The sequence below is a fragment of the Lepeophtheirus salmonis genome, chromosome 13, assembly GCF_016086655.4.
Source record: "Lepeophtheirus salmonis chromosome 13, UVic_Lsal_1.4, whole genome shotgun sequence".
Lineage (NCBI taxonomy): Eukaryota > Metazoa > Arthropoda > Copepoda > Siphonostomatoida > Caligidae > Lepeophtheirus > Lepeophtheirus salmonis.
The window spans coordinates 42,943,112-42,956,893 of record NC_052143.2 but is presented as its reverse complement, the minus strand read 5'-3'; the positions used below and the strand labels follow the sequence as shown (position 1 = coordinate 42,956,893).

Below are 13,782 nucleotides of genomic sequence, written 5' to 3'. Positions count from 1 at the left end.
ATTGAAAATAATAAAATGCGTATCACTAGGTAAGATATTACCTTGTATATTAAAGTGTATTGATAGGTCAACAACCCTCAAGAGCGTTGATAGAGTTTCACTAAGCACAAATATATAAGTATGAAATATGGACTTACTTTAAAAACAAAATATGCTATAAGTGCTTAGATTCGTGCATAGGCAATCAAGTAGTCTACCTGTGGGAGCAAAATGGGGGAAGCACGTTATCATTTACGAGACGTCAAAAAATAATCCATGAAATTGTTTTACCAGGAAACAGATTTGAAACAATTTTGATAACTGGTACAATTGACCGAATACTTGCTTAAAAATGCCATTTTCTATCTGTAATTCAATCCAACTGTAGATTTTGAGGCCTTAAATATTAATTAATTATCATTTTGGTGAATATTATATTAGCAATATATCTTTAATCGAAGCAATGATATGCAAGTATAATACATCATTAAAATATATCATTTAACCAAAGTAAACTATCGTCCTTGTATGGTCTTATATATTTATATATAACCTAATAAATTTTTTTAAAGTATAGAGTGAAAAATTCAAGGAATTAGGAGTAATAGTGTGATTTATAATATCATAACTTTATCCTTATTTTTAAAAAAATATTAAATGTACAAAAATTATTATATAAAGAAGTAATTATTTTTATAAATCACACGATTACTTCTAATTCCAAGAATTTAAAAATCTATATTTTTCTTAATTATAACATTTTTTAAGCTAACTGATAACTTCTTAATGATATATTTATCCTTGTATATAATTGCTTTGCTTTTGCTATATATCGCTAATCCCATATTCATCAGAGTGCTGATTTCTTCATCATCATGAGATTTCATGTTGGATTAAGTTAGAGATCCAAAAATTTAATTTCTGAGCTGGTCTACAGTCAACAGTTGGGGTACTTGAAATTTTGGAAGAATATTTTAGAAGTGGTACATAACTCAAAGGCATCCGCATGGGTGTGCTAGAGGGGCTTTGTTTTTTCTAGAAAATCTTAAATGTGATTTTTTTTCAAAATTTAATATTAGATACATAATTTTTTGTGACAACTGTAAATTTAGATTTTTGCCAAAAAATAAACTTAATTTTTTGAGAATGATTAGGAATTTTTGAATTTATTTTCCCAAAAATATAATTTTTTGAGTAAAAAAACTCTGGATTTTGATATTTTCTCCAAAAATTAAGATTTTTGGAGAAAAGATATGGATTTTTGAAATTTTAAAAAAAAATTCAAAATTTTTTTTGGTTGAAATAAATATTTTACAAGTGATATATCACTAAAAAAAAGGTTTAGAATTCCTGCTTTATAATATACAATACATTTTTTATATTAATAAAGTCACTCATAACTTTGTAAGTAAAGATAATTTTCCAATACGTTCAACCGAAAGTGTAGGATTCAACCATTGTCTTTTGATTTAAGTGGCTTATGGCAATAGTTGGTTTTAAATCCATTGTTATCAGAAACTAATTGGTTAGGAAAATATTTATATTTTCCTATTGCGTTGGTAGTTATAAACTGTGCTGGTTTTCAATGGAGTGAAATTTGTCGTAAAAAAATGCATTACATTTTTAATGAATTTTTTGAATACTTTTTTATTCAACAAAATTGGAAACTTTTTCGACATGATTTTTAAAATTTGAACACTAATTTCACTTATGAAAAACATTATGGAAATGTTTACGAATTTGGACAAAAAAAAATATTTTTTAGATTAAGCCTTGTTTCTAAATTTAAAAAATAAAAGCAGGTTATAGGTCAATTATAACAGTTCATTTTTTCAAACCATCTTTCATTTATCCGATACAATTTAAATTAAGATATATTTCTGGTTACGCTTATTAAGTTATTAAGAGTTCTATTCCCTCAAATATATTTAGAGCTTACATTTTTTGATTTTAATGGTTTTTTGGCATCCTCTTTTGGTTTCCCAAAAATACAAGATCTATTTATTATTAGGAGAGGGGAAAAAATCATCATAAATTAAAAATGAACTATATTTTTTTAAACTAATATATAACATTTTCTTAAAAGATAAAGCAAAGATATTTATATTTTTTTCTTGGCCTTTATTTGCCATTCATATACTTTTTTTATTTTAAAGGAAAAAAAGACAGAATCACAATCAAAATATCATAATGAAATCATATGAAAAAGTATTAGGTATTATAAATATTTTAAAATATTCACGAGCAGCTTTACAATGATTCAAACTCCTCCGAGATCTGCAATGGACCAAAAAAACCATTTTATTTTTTATTGACAGAGTTATTGCCACTGGTTGTTATGGAGATGTTTTTATAGAAGTTTGGGATTACGACAGTAATCCCAAACTGTCTTGAAATGACGTAAAGGGTGATTCAAAACAAGCGGTTTTTTGCAGTAGGGATTTTTTGACAGGTGCGCGCGAGTTCTGTCAAATTCATACGTCATTTTTACTCAGTATTGCTTTACAATTCATCATGGAAAGATATACACCACAGCAATGTGTACAAATTGTTCAATTGTACTATGAAAATCAGTGTTCTGTAAAAGAAGTTTTTCACAAATTACGCCCAAATTATGGTCCACATAATCGACTTTCAGAATCCACAATTCACAGATTAGTCCAAAAATTTGAAGGGGCAGCAACTTGTTGGGATGTCCCGTCGTCTGGTAGGCCACGTACAGCTCGCAGCGTAGAAAATATTGCGGTCATAGCCGAGATTGTAGCCGAAGATCTTGAAGAATCGATTTGCCACCTTTAACAGACTTTTTGGTACCTCAAATTGAAGCACATGGTCTCCACGATATTTGGTTCCAACAAGACGGTGCCACTTGCCACACAGCGCGCGTAACAATGGACTTATTGTGACATCATTTTGGTGAGCAATTAATTTCACGTTTTGGCCCGGTTAATTGGCCACCAAGATCGTGTGATATCACACCTTTGGACTTTTTTCTTTGGGGCTACGTAAAAGCAAAAGTCTATGTGGATAAACCAGCGACGATTGATGCATTGGAAGCAAATATTGAGCGAGTTATTCGTGAGATTCCGGTCACAATGCTCGAACCCGTCATCGAAAATTGGTGCGAAAGAATGGACCATTTAAAGGCCAGATGTGGCCAACATATGAAGGGGATTATTTTCTAGAAATAATTGTAAAGGATTGTTTTTTCGGTTCATAATAAACTATTGACCATTTATTATTGACCATAATATAATATTTTATGTGTTTTATTTCTACAATCCAAAAACTGCTCGTTTTGAATCACCCTTTATGTACCTCAACTTCTGGGTATATGCTATACGCACGGGTCGCTGCATTAAATTGGAATTTATGTGACCTTAGTGCATCTTCGTCGTTGCATATGCCCCCCGGGTAAGAATAAAAAAAACCGCCTCCATTGTTCCTCTCTTTCCTTTACCTTAGGGCGTACAAAATGTGTTGTGCCTATGTAATGGCATTATGAACTTGTCAAAAAGTCCTTTTTTGGAGTTATCTAAAACCGAAAGAACGTTTCTTTATATTAAATTTAGAAGAGGACATTGTTACAAAAAAAAATGATTAGTAGTTTCCATTATACAGCAAAAGTGGCATTCTCCACATATGTCTTTATAAAATTTATTTCCAACTTACAGGGTATAGGATAATTAACGATAAGTAAACCATATTTCTGCCAAAGTTAAAAGTTTACTACGAGAACCTCTGATAACTTCATGTATTTTTCTTTTGATTTTTCTACGTTTCATATATTCAATAAATTGGTTCAGTGTAGGAAATTCAGTAGACTTTCTTAACAATGATACTGAAATCGTTGCTAACCCAATCTGAATGGAACAAGTGATGGTTTCGCTTCAATTTTCTTGAGAAATATAGACTAATAGTGTCATAATGCTATTACATAGTTTACAACATATGGATATATAGTAGCGTCATCAACGATATATTTATCATGGGTTCTAACCTCTATTGGATATAAACATTCCTCCATCGGCATCTCCCATTCTAAAGATGGTTGATAACACTTGATAATTTCTTTTGAGTCTTTGCACAATCCCTTTAGTCTTGAAGGGTAAGTGGAGAGTATCTTTATAATTTTGGACACTCCATTGCAGGGATTACTTTTATAATTTATCTCTTGTTTCAATAGAAACATCATGAGATGAATGCTCCATAAATAATTGGTACAACAAAGTTGACCGATCCAATAGAGATTCAAGGACCTCCATAGAGCTGAAAAAGCAATAACTAAGAGGCCAACAAATTTATTGGAGTTGTGTCATCTTTTGGTAGATATTTTTTTTCTTTCTTGTTACACAATTAAAAAAAAATACTTTCAATATCATCAATTATTGTTAAAATATCAGCTTGAAAAGAAGTAACCCGTAAAAGATGTATAACTTTTAGTACAGTATAGGTATTCTATGTTGTTGCCTTATCCCAGATATTTAAAGTAAACGAATAAAAAAAACTTTATGGCAATCCTCAGTTTCGATAAGATGTCATTTAGATTCAATTCAACATTTTTTACCTATGCATAACTCAAGGAGTTCTATTTTTCCAATGGTCATTGAAAAGGGGCCATTCTTTTTGAAAAAGTCCTTTGTATGGACTTAAAACATTTGTCCTTAACAAATTAATTTCAAGGTCAGAGCTAAAACAGTATTTTCTTAAGATTTGTGTCACATTTTTAATTGATTTTAAAATTGGAAGGGGAGTACCAGTAAAAATTAAAGTTAAATTAAAAAAATACATAATCTACATTGATTTGATTAGGTGTAGTGCTTGTAGACAGTTAAATTCCTTGAGTCTGTGTGAAAAAAATCCCAACAAGAATTGATAAAATAAAACATACAAAGTCATCATAATCTGAAAATAATGGCCTCTACATGCCTCAAAAAAGGGCGCTAAGTAATAAATAATTGAGGAATGAAAAGGAAGAAATATGAATTAAAGGAGAAAAATTCTGATTATTATTGTTGTAAAGGAAATAAAAGTCATGTTAAGGAAACAGGGGATTACTCAGCTATTTATCTTCTTCTCCCGTGTGAGTATATAAATTGTTTCGAATATTCACGTAATTTCCTTATGAAGGCCAACTCTAAAATCCTATAAATCATACTAAGGGAGTGTTACAAAAGCAGTATACAACACGAAAATCGTGTCTGAATGGTTTAGTCACAGTCTGATTAAAAAGTTTAGAACCTAAATATTTAGCCTCGATCAGTTAAGGAAAAAATTTTAAAACTAGTATTTTTTATAACTTAAAGAATAAAAACAAGAGATACGAAACGCCGGGAGTTGATGGCTTTGGTTGGCGCGTACTAGACAGACTGGATAGGACAGGGACGATTTTAAGTACCGTATTAAGGAGAAATTTAGCCTTCGTATTCAAGATAAGATTCAAAAATAAGTTCAAATTTTCAAAATAGAAAGAAGAAATATATATTTTATCAAAAACGTGAGCGGCCTCTGTGGTTATCCTTAACCCTATCCAGATTGGGGGCCTGTATAATATGTTTCGCATATGGTCTTGTAATATTTAAGGTTGGCTCTGATTATATCAGTCCCTTTGTACGGGTGCTCAAAAATTATTCTCTTATGAGTCTCAAACTCTCTAAGAAAAATCAGAGGCTCTGAGAGTCATTTTTTCTTAACCATTAAAATATTATCTCCCATCAACTTCGTAATTATCATATAGTATACAGATGTCTCTAAGTGTAAAAAGGTCAGAGCAACAAGATAAAGGCAATACCTGTACGATCTTCTCTGTGCCACTGTCAGTACAGAAAAAGCTGCAAAGACCTTTAGGATCCATACAGCATCAAGAAGTCCATTATACTCCCATGCAGTTAAGAAGAAACAAAACTTATGCAGCGAAAATAGGGCTGCCTTTTGGCCTGCTTCCACGTGGCCCTCTTCCATCCCAGGCCTCAATCCCCAGGACTTTGGGCGTCATAGAGATGACCATTTGCTGCAATCCAAATTTCGGCCTTTCATCGTCAAGAGCTAGTAATCTACTCCGAGTGTATCGAGGCTATTATTACTTGTGAAATATTTAAAGATATCAAACATTGCGATATGTGCTCTTGATTCCACAAAAATCCCTTTTAGCCTAATTTAGTCATGCTGCTGCAAATTTTGGGTCTTCGCATTAATATATTACCCCAAATAAAAAGTTTGATTAAAATTTCACGTGATGTTGTCATACTACGGGAAAATAGCTTTATTAAGAGGAAAAATATATTGAAAATCAGATTGATAGTTAAAAATTTTCTTCTAACTATTAGCTATCAAAATTAATTATTAATCACTTCGAACATAAAAATAAAAATGAGACATCTAACGACTGCATTCATAAAATAGGCTTTAAAATTTTGATGGAGCTTGTTTGGGATTGATACCTTGTTATCGGCCTTTGAAAAGTGTACTAAGTTTGAGGGTTTGAGAACTCTATACTCTCAACAAACTAAAGAAGGCATAATTTCCATTAAAATTATTGGAAAGTATCTGGGTTTACCATTTGAGTGCGTTTAGTGACGTCATTGGCTGATCACAGAAGTCATTGAGTATGGGATTGTTCTATGGGACGGCTTTTGTGTCCAATTCAAACGTGTCTTTAAGATTTAGGAAAGGGAAGGCCGTTCAATTACGGTAGCACTCCAATCCCCATGCAATTGTAATACTTTGTCGTTTTGTCATATTAAAATCACTTTGAGAAAGACTTGAGACACATTGAGTAAGCCGGTTGACTGCCGCCTTTAAGTTTTTCAACTTCATTCCTCATTAATAGTTAATACTTTATAAAAGTATCAATAGATGTTAAGTAATAAATAATTAAAATATTGCGTGACATGATATCTTTCTTCTAAAGGTGAGTCTAAAAGCCCAATCCGTTAGTTTTAAGAATCCAATATTATGAAGAAATAAGAAATGCCTGGGTTCGACATAAGATAATCTACTCCTACTCAGGCTCAATTTTACTACTACAAAAATCATGTAATATGGGTTAAAAAGATAATTATTGAACATGAAACGGTTACATTGATTTAACTATTTTACAAGTTCTTGAAAAACTTTCCCCCGACCTTCTCAATTCAAAAGGAGTAGACGGCCAAGATAAAAGGATCTTATAATTTAATTTCATCATAAACACTATTCTAACATTCTGTACCTCTCATATTTGCTCTTATCAAGGGATACTGAGCATCGAAAATTTTATAACCCCTTGCTTAGAGTGTTCACGTCATACATATAACTTCATATAACACATGGTCCAAAAAGTCCCAGGCTTAAATAAAGAAAAAAAAAAAATCTTTGTTTTTTTGCGTTCAATTTTTTTTATTTGCTTTAATGAGCGGAGTCCTATAACACTTTTTAAGTTTGGTAGTCACTGAAAATTAGGTTTTTTTTATAGCCCCATCTATGCATGAAGCCCGGAACTTATTATACCATGTGTTATTATTGGGTGATTTATTAAAATCTGAACAACTACTAATTCAATAATTAATTAACTTAGAATTAATAAAATTAATTCATATTCCAATATATTAAATCCTATTTAATTAGTTACAAAACAAAACAAACCATAGCTCTCTAGCTTACGTTCAAGTTGAGAAAATGACACTTGAACGTGATCGACAAATATCCTTTTGCGCATTCCTTGAACCAGGGTGTCTTAAGGACCACCGTCTACGGCGTCAGTAAGTAAGACACGTTGGAGAAGAAGAAAGGCACGTTCAAAAAGGCCCAACTGGAGTTAAAGAAATCAGCCAAGACTAATCCCCTCAAATCTATTAGGTCCCATGCAAGAGATCTCGGGTTTTTACACCAGACTGCTCAGAGAGCTATCAAAGAAGGGGGTTGAAAGAGCCATTTGAGATGGGAAAGGGTACTTTTGACACCAGCAGTCAAAGAAACCCATCTTTTCTGTTGCAAGACTCTTTTGAACTCTTTTTTTTTTACACTTTTGGCTCCCCCACCAACCCAGATCCCAACCCCATTGACTACACCTTTTGGGTGCATGCCAAAGAGTGTCCTTCATCCAAACACCGAGGCTATGACAGAGTACTACCTCTGAATCGAATGCCAAGCCTTCCACCGTCACTATTCACTAGAAGCTATCCTTGCCGCTATTTATAATATTAATTTTGTTGAAATTATATTCTTAATGAATAGATTATATTTTGTTGAAGTTTAAAATTCAACGTGTTCAGATTTTAATGGATCACTCTCTATGTAAGTTGTTAAAACTATTACACCTCATAAAATGAGTATTTCCTTCATGATTAAAAATCTTTAAATATATCTTTAATGTTCTACTTGTTTTTAATAGATATCATCATTATGAGTGCACAACAAGCAGGTATTTATGAGCATTGAAACTCGGAAGTACTTGAATCGGGGAAAATATGATATAATATCATGTGGTGTCATAATAAATCTTTAAAGTTTAGGTGAATGTATTTATGTAGATACATTATATTCTTCGTTTTTAAATGAATATTCCACACACACACCCACCCCCACGCACACAAAGACTTTTTTTTGCGGGGGTACAATCAAAAACATACATTGGCTTTGGGGGGGGTTGTACAGGTAATTTTAATTGAGAAAATTGGTTTTTTTGGATCAAAATTCTCTTTCATTCGAAAAACAGCCTCTTGTGCTGTAATAAATATTATACCATTAACCAAGAAATGTATCACAATGTTTTTATTATAAATTTTAATTTGTTATATCATAAAATTGAGAGGTTATTTAGGGTGGGGGGGGGGGTTAGTTCAGAAATGTAAGGACTTTTTTTTATAAAAGAAAACCTTTATTCTTGACTTTTTTATAAAGATTAATTTTTCGATCATCAATTTGAGAGGTTATTTTTTCATGACATAGTCTAATCATAGATATCAGTTCCCAAAGTTTTAGTAGTATAAAATTAAGAAAAAACATCAAATTGACTTATTTGGCATTAATTCATTCAGCACTATTCCAAATTATATATGTACAAAATACAAATATATTGTAAGAATATTTTTTTCCTTTTTTAAGGTTCTTTGAATTGGTGAGATGGAGTTGCATTGATTAAGTATTTAAGTAAACATTATTATAGCATTACAATTACTCCATTTGACCAAGGAAATGTTTTTTTCGTATACTATAGTCCTCAAAGTTCATCTTTCCTTTAAAAATATAAAGGTTCTGTGTTGAAAAAAAAACCATTTTTTAAGGAATAGAAAATCCCGCGCGTTAGTCATATTTATCCTTCCTAAATTTAATTTAAAATAGCATTCTCCCTCCTACAAACTAGACATATTGTAAATCTCCCGATTTTGTTCTATCTTTAATGCACACGTACTACCTTCAAGATTTATTCCCTATTTCTACGTTGTTATGGGTTTAATATATATTAAATGAATTATTTTTACATATTCCTCAGGGAAAGGTTTAGAAGCAGGTGAGGCATAATGCTCTATCATTAGAGAGAAGCGCGTTTACCAAAAAGAAGCAACAAATATGCTTACTATATAAATACATTTCGTAAGTTGTTAAAATATCAGTTCCGAAACATCTCCCTACATACAAAAATGCTTCGCTACATAATTGCCTGTACACTCCTTGCCTTCGCCTACGGAGATCACACTGCTCCTTATGCAGCCCCCTATAATCGACCAGCACCTGTATACATACCATCTTCCTACGACGAATCTCCTAAGCCCTATGCTTTCCAATACGGTGTAGCTGATGACTACACCGGATCCAAGTTCTCTGCTGAGGAAAACTCTGATGCTAAAACCGTCGCTGGTTCATACCAAGTTACTCTTCCTGATGGTCGTATCCAAACTGTCACCTATACCGCTGATGACTATGCTGGATTTATTGCTGATGTCAAATATGAAGGCATTCCTTTCTACCCCAAATATGAGCCTAAGTCATCTTCTTACAAGCCCGCTCCCGTCTACAAACCTCCCACATACCATGCCTAAAAACATTAATAGTTTCTGTGATATTTATTTATTTAAGAGATGAAATAAACATGTTTGTTTTTACTTTATAAGATATGAGTTCAACGGACATACTCACTGTCTTATACAAGTTCTATTAGGATTTAATCGTTTTTTGTTTGTTTTTTTCGAATGAAAATCGAGATTCCCTTCATTTCTTATAAATTGAAAAGTAGCTCTAAATGAATGTATAAAATATTTACAAACGAAAAAATATGTTTTTAATTTTAACATTGTCCAAAGTTATGATTGTCATACCAAAATTAAATTAATAAGATATTTATTCTGGTTGATTGACTATGTAAAAGTTGCATATAGATTTGAAGGAAGTAATAAATAAAGATATTTTTTATAAGATATATTTAAGGAAAAAACATTATTTTATAAATTCTTTATACATGTTGAAAACACTAAAGGCATTTTTGTAAAGAAAAAAAGAAATTCATGCCCCAATATTAGATCAAAACCACCCCCAATTAATCTGAGTTGATAGACTGAAATAAACTATGCACAAACATGCTCGTAAGTATATGACCCCTACAAAAAAAATTACCAACACAAAAATGAACAACCTATGCAACATAAATCGATTTTATAGAGAATAAAAAATCGATTTAGTAGTTTATGTATAAATTATTCTCCCTAGCTATAGGTTCAACCTAACTAGAAGCACACATGCTCACTTTTCTAAAAAAAAAAAGATTGTAGCTAAGGACCCTAAACCCTATATTAACCTTGTTATTAGAAGCCTTGAAAACTTCAAACTATTTAAATTAAACCTAATAACCCCCCTCAAAAAAAAAAAAAATAACGTTGATTAAATTTACGCACTTATTTAAATTTGAACCTCACTAGAACTTAAGCAACCTTATTATTAACTCACACACGTAAAGTAATACGAGAATTATCTTTTATGCCCAATATTATCGATGTTAAGTAATTTATGATAAGTCCTATTACCTTAGTAAAAATTCACTTGAAATGTAATCAAATTTACTGAAGTGCATAAAGTAAAATTTATAGAATAGCAAACTACTTCAAAAGTTAAAAATGTATCACTAAAATTTATTCAACTATCAAAAAGTACCTAAATCCAATAACAAATTTATTTATGAATTGAGAATTGTTTTTTTGATTGGAACATAGACTGGAGTAGGTGTTGTTTGATCATAGATTGAAACATGATTAGGATAAATGGCAACACCTTCGTATTTCACATTGGCAACAAATCCACTATCACCATCCACTGTATAAGTTACTTTTTGAATCCTTGAATCGGGAAGAGCCACCTCATATGATCCTTTGACCACTTTTGCATCAGAGGACTCTTCTGCACGGAGTTTTACACCAGAATAGTCATCTTTGATCCCATATTGGTATGAATAAGGCTTGAGGGATTGCTCATGTTGATATGGATAGGGTAGTTTGGATCGGCCTTCTTGATCCTCCCCAAAAGAAGCTCCCAGAAACGATGTGTAAAGGGCGAGAAAAAATATCATATTACTATATCGGAACATTTCGTTGGAATGAACTAATGTCCCATAAGTTTCTCTTGGTTTATATACCCTTGAATTTGCTTACGTACCTAATAGTTTCACCCTCACAAAGTTGTTTGTGTTTTTCATGCAGAACTTTCACCCAAAAGCGTATTGTATATTTTTCCAATGATATAACTGTATAAATATGAATGAAGGTCATTTTAAAGTCAATACAGATGATATTCGTATTAATTCACAAAGGTTTTTAATGGAGATGAGGCTAAGTTTGAACATAACTAATGTATCTTATAACCAGATGCAAGTAATTATTGAAAATATTAGCTTCTTTTTTTATTAGGATGAGCCGAAAACCAAGAAGTTAGAAAATCGAGTATAGCTAGTTATATTTCAATGTTATGCATGAAATAACAAGTCAAATTTTAGATACATGGGAAAACATTTGCACCAACCAACACGGTATTGAAGTATTAATGTATCATATTATATTATTATATCTCATTTTCTAGCATATATTGCATGGTCATTCGAAAAATTAATGCTTAATAGTGAATGATTTATTATATTTATAATTAGAACCTTGCTTAAAGTAATTTCAAGAAAATAAATCCGTTGTTTTCATTTTTTTTTCATTGACATACCCCATCAAAATGTTTTTAGTCACGTATTTCCTACCCAGTGTAAAATATCAGCTGAAGGGTGATGAGTACGTCAAAATTCTGGACACTAAAGTTATCCAATAGATCAAATCTACCGTCGGTAATTCTCCCTGGGTGTTTCAATAAATAGAGCACCTTCCCACACCGCAAAGAATATCCAAGAGTGCCTCCTGGCCAACATGCACTTCTAAGTAAAATAACTTCTTGCCGCCGCAGAGTCCAGACATAAGCCCCTAGACTTTTTCATATAGATGCACATGGAGTCAAAATCCTCCAGAAGACTCCGCAACAATAACTACGCCCTGAGCCCTGATTACATCCAGAGGGTTTGCAGCAGCTGCCCCACTCCCTGGAGCTCATCATCAATTTGGTTTTGAATTAATAGTTAATAAACTTGGTTCCTAAGTCACCCAGGATCCAACCATGGGCTTGAATACTTTGTGTATTAAAATGAGTAAATAATAACGGTATACTCTGGTATACCAAGGTTAATATTCAAAGTGTTAAAGGAAGTTACAAATAAATAAACGATAAAGAATTGAGTACAGATCAAAAATGTTTATATCAAATGAATTATGTTATATCGGAAGGGCGTGTTTTGCAATATGTTGCTTTTCAAAATCTAGGAAATATAAATCATGCAAGATGGCTTACTAATACCAATAGTGTTATACGTCAAAATGTTTCTGAAGGAAATCCTTCTGATTTATTGACCTGTCAGTTAAAGTTCGTAATTTTTGTCTGAACCCCGATGTGGTTCACAATGAAAAATCATTCAAATGTAAAAGGCCTATGTTTTAAGCTATAAAATTGTTTAAAGAGCAGGAAGAAAGAGTTAAAAAAATTGCTTTAACAGTTCTAAAAGAAAATGCCTATTTTTCTCGCCCTGAAAATGTTTTTCTCAGTAATATTTGTGATAATATGACCTGAGATTCGAAAAAGGGCGTGCAAGATTATTCGATCTTCAAAATTGTGCACTAGATTCTTTAAAATACATAGGTGAAGTTTTAATTGTAGGGAATATTAGGAAATTATTGACGGGGCCAAATATATAGGTGACTGAGTCCCCCCTCCAATACAGCAGCAAGGGAGTATTTATCATGGTTTCAGTCCAGAAAAAAAATTATGGTTTTCAAAAAATGGTGTTTATAGTTTCTCTAAAAATAATAATAGAAGTATGCATCAATTACAGAAAGGAAAAGTGGTTAATTAAACTTTTTTATTTGGATATGCTATTAGAATTAAAGAAACTTCAAAATTAAGCGTTACGTAGACAAATGAACCACTGATACTCATCCTATTATCAAAAAAGTACGAAACCTAAGTTTACTTGTATTAATTCTCATGAAAAGGTATGTTTTCAATGCTGGCGTGACCTAAAATAAAGATGAAATGCAAAACCCCTATATCTTATGTAAAAAAGCGAGGCATAAATCCCCCTTAAAACCACCACTGACTCTAGTAATTGTTGTTGAATAAACAATAAAATACTATTTGTCAAAACAAATACAGACATTAGTATATTAAAGTGATAAAAATATTCGTTTTCGGATAAATTTTGACTAAAAGCCTTTTCGAACTCGATTATATTTGTTACTCAAATAAATAATA

General features: G+C 31.7%; 1 protein-coding gene across 1 annotated transcript; it reads left to right on the top strand.

Annotated features, from left to right (window-relative positions):
• Positions 1–9,582: 9,582 nt before the first annotated feature.
• Positions 9,583–10,371, top strand: LOC121128388 (cuticle protein 7). The gene has a single exon (XM_040723969.2). The coding sequence runs from the start codon at positions 9,600–9,602 to the stop codon at positions 9,996–9,998; it is 399 nt and encodes a 132-aa protein (XP_040579903.1). The 5' UTR covers positions 9,583–9,599; the 3' UTR covers positions 9,999–10,371.
• Positions 10,372–13,782: the final 3,411 nt, after the last annotated feature.

What these genes read in the sequence shown, in the direction of transcription:
- LOC121128388 (XM_040723969.2), top strand. Translation starts at nt 9,600, where the DNA reads ATGCTTCGCTACATAATTGCCTGTACACTCCTTGCCTTCGCCTACGGA.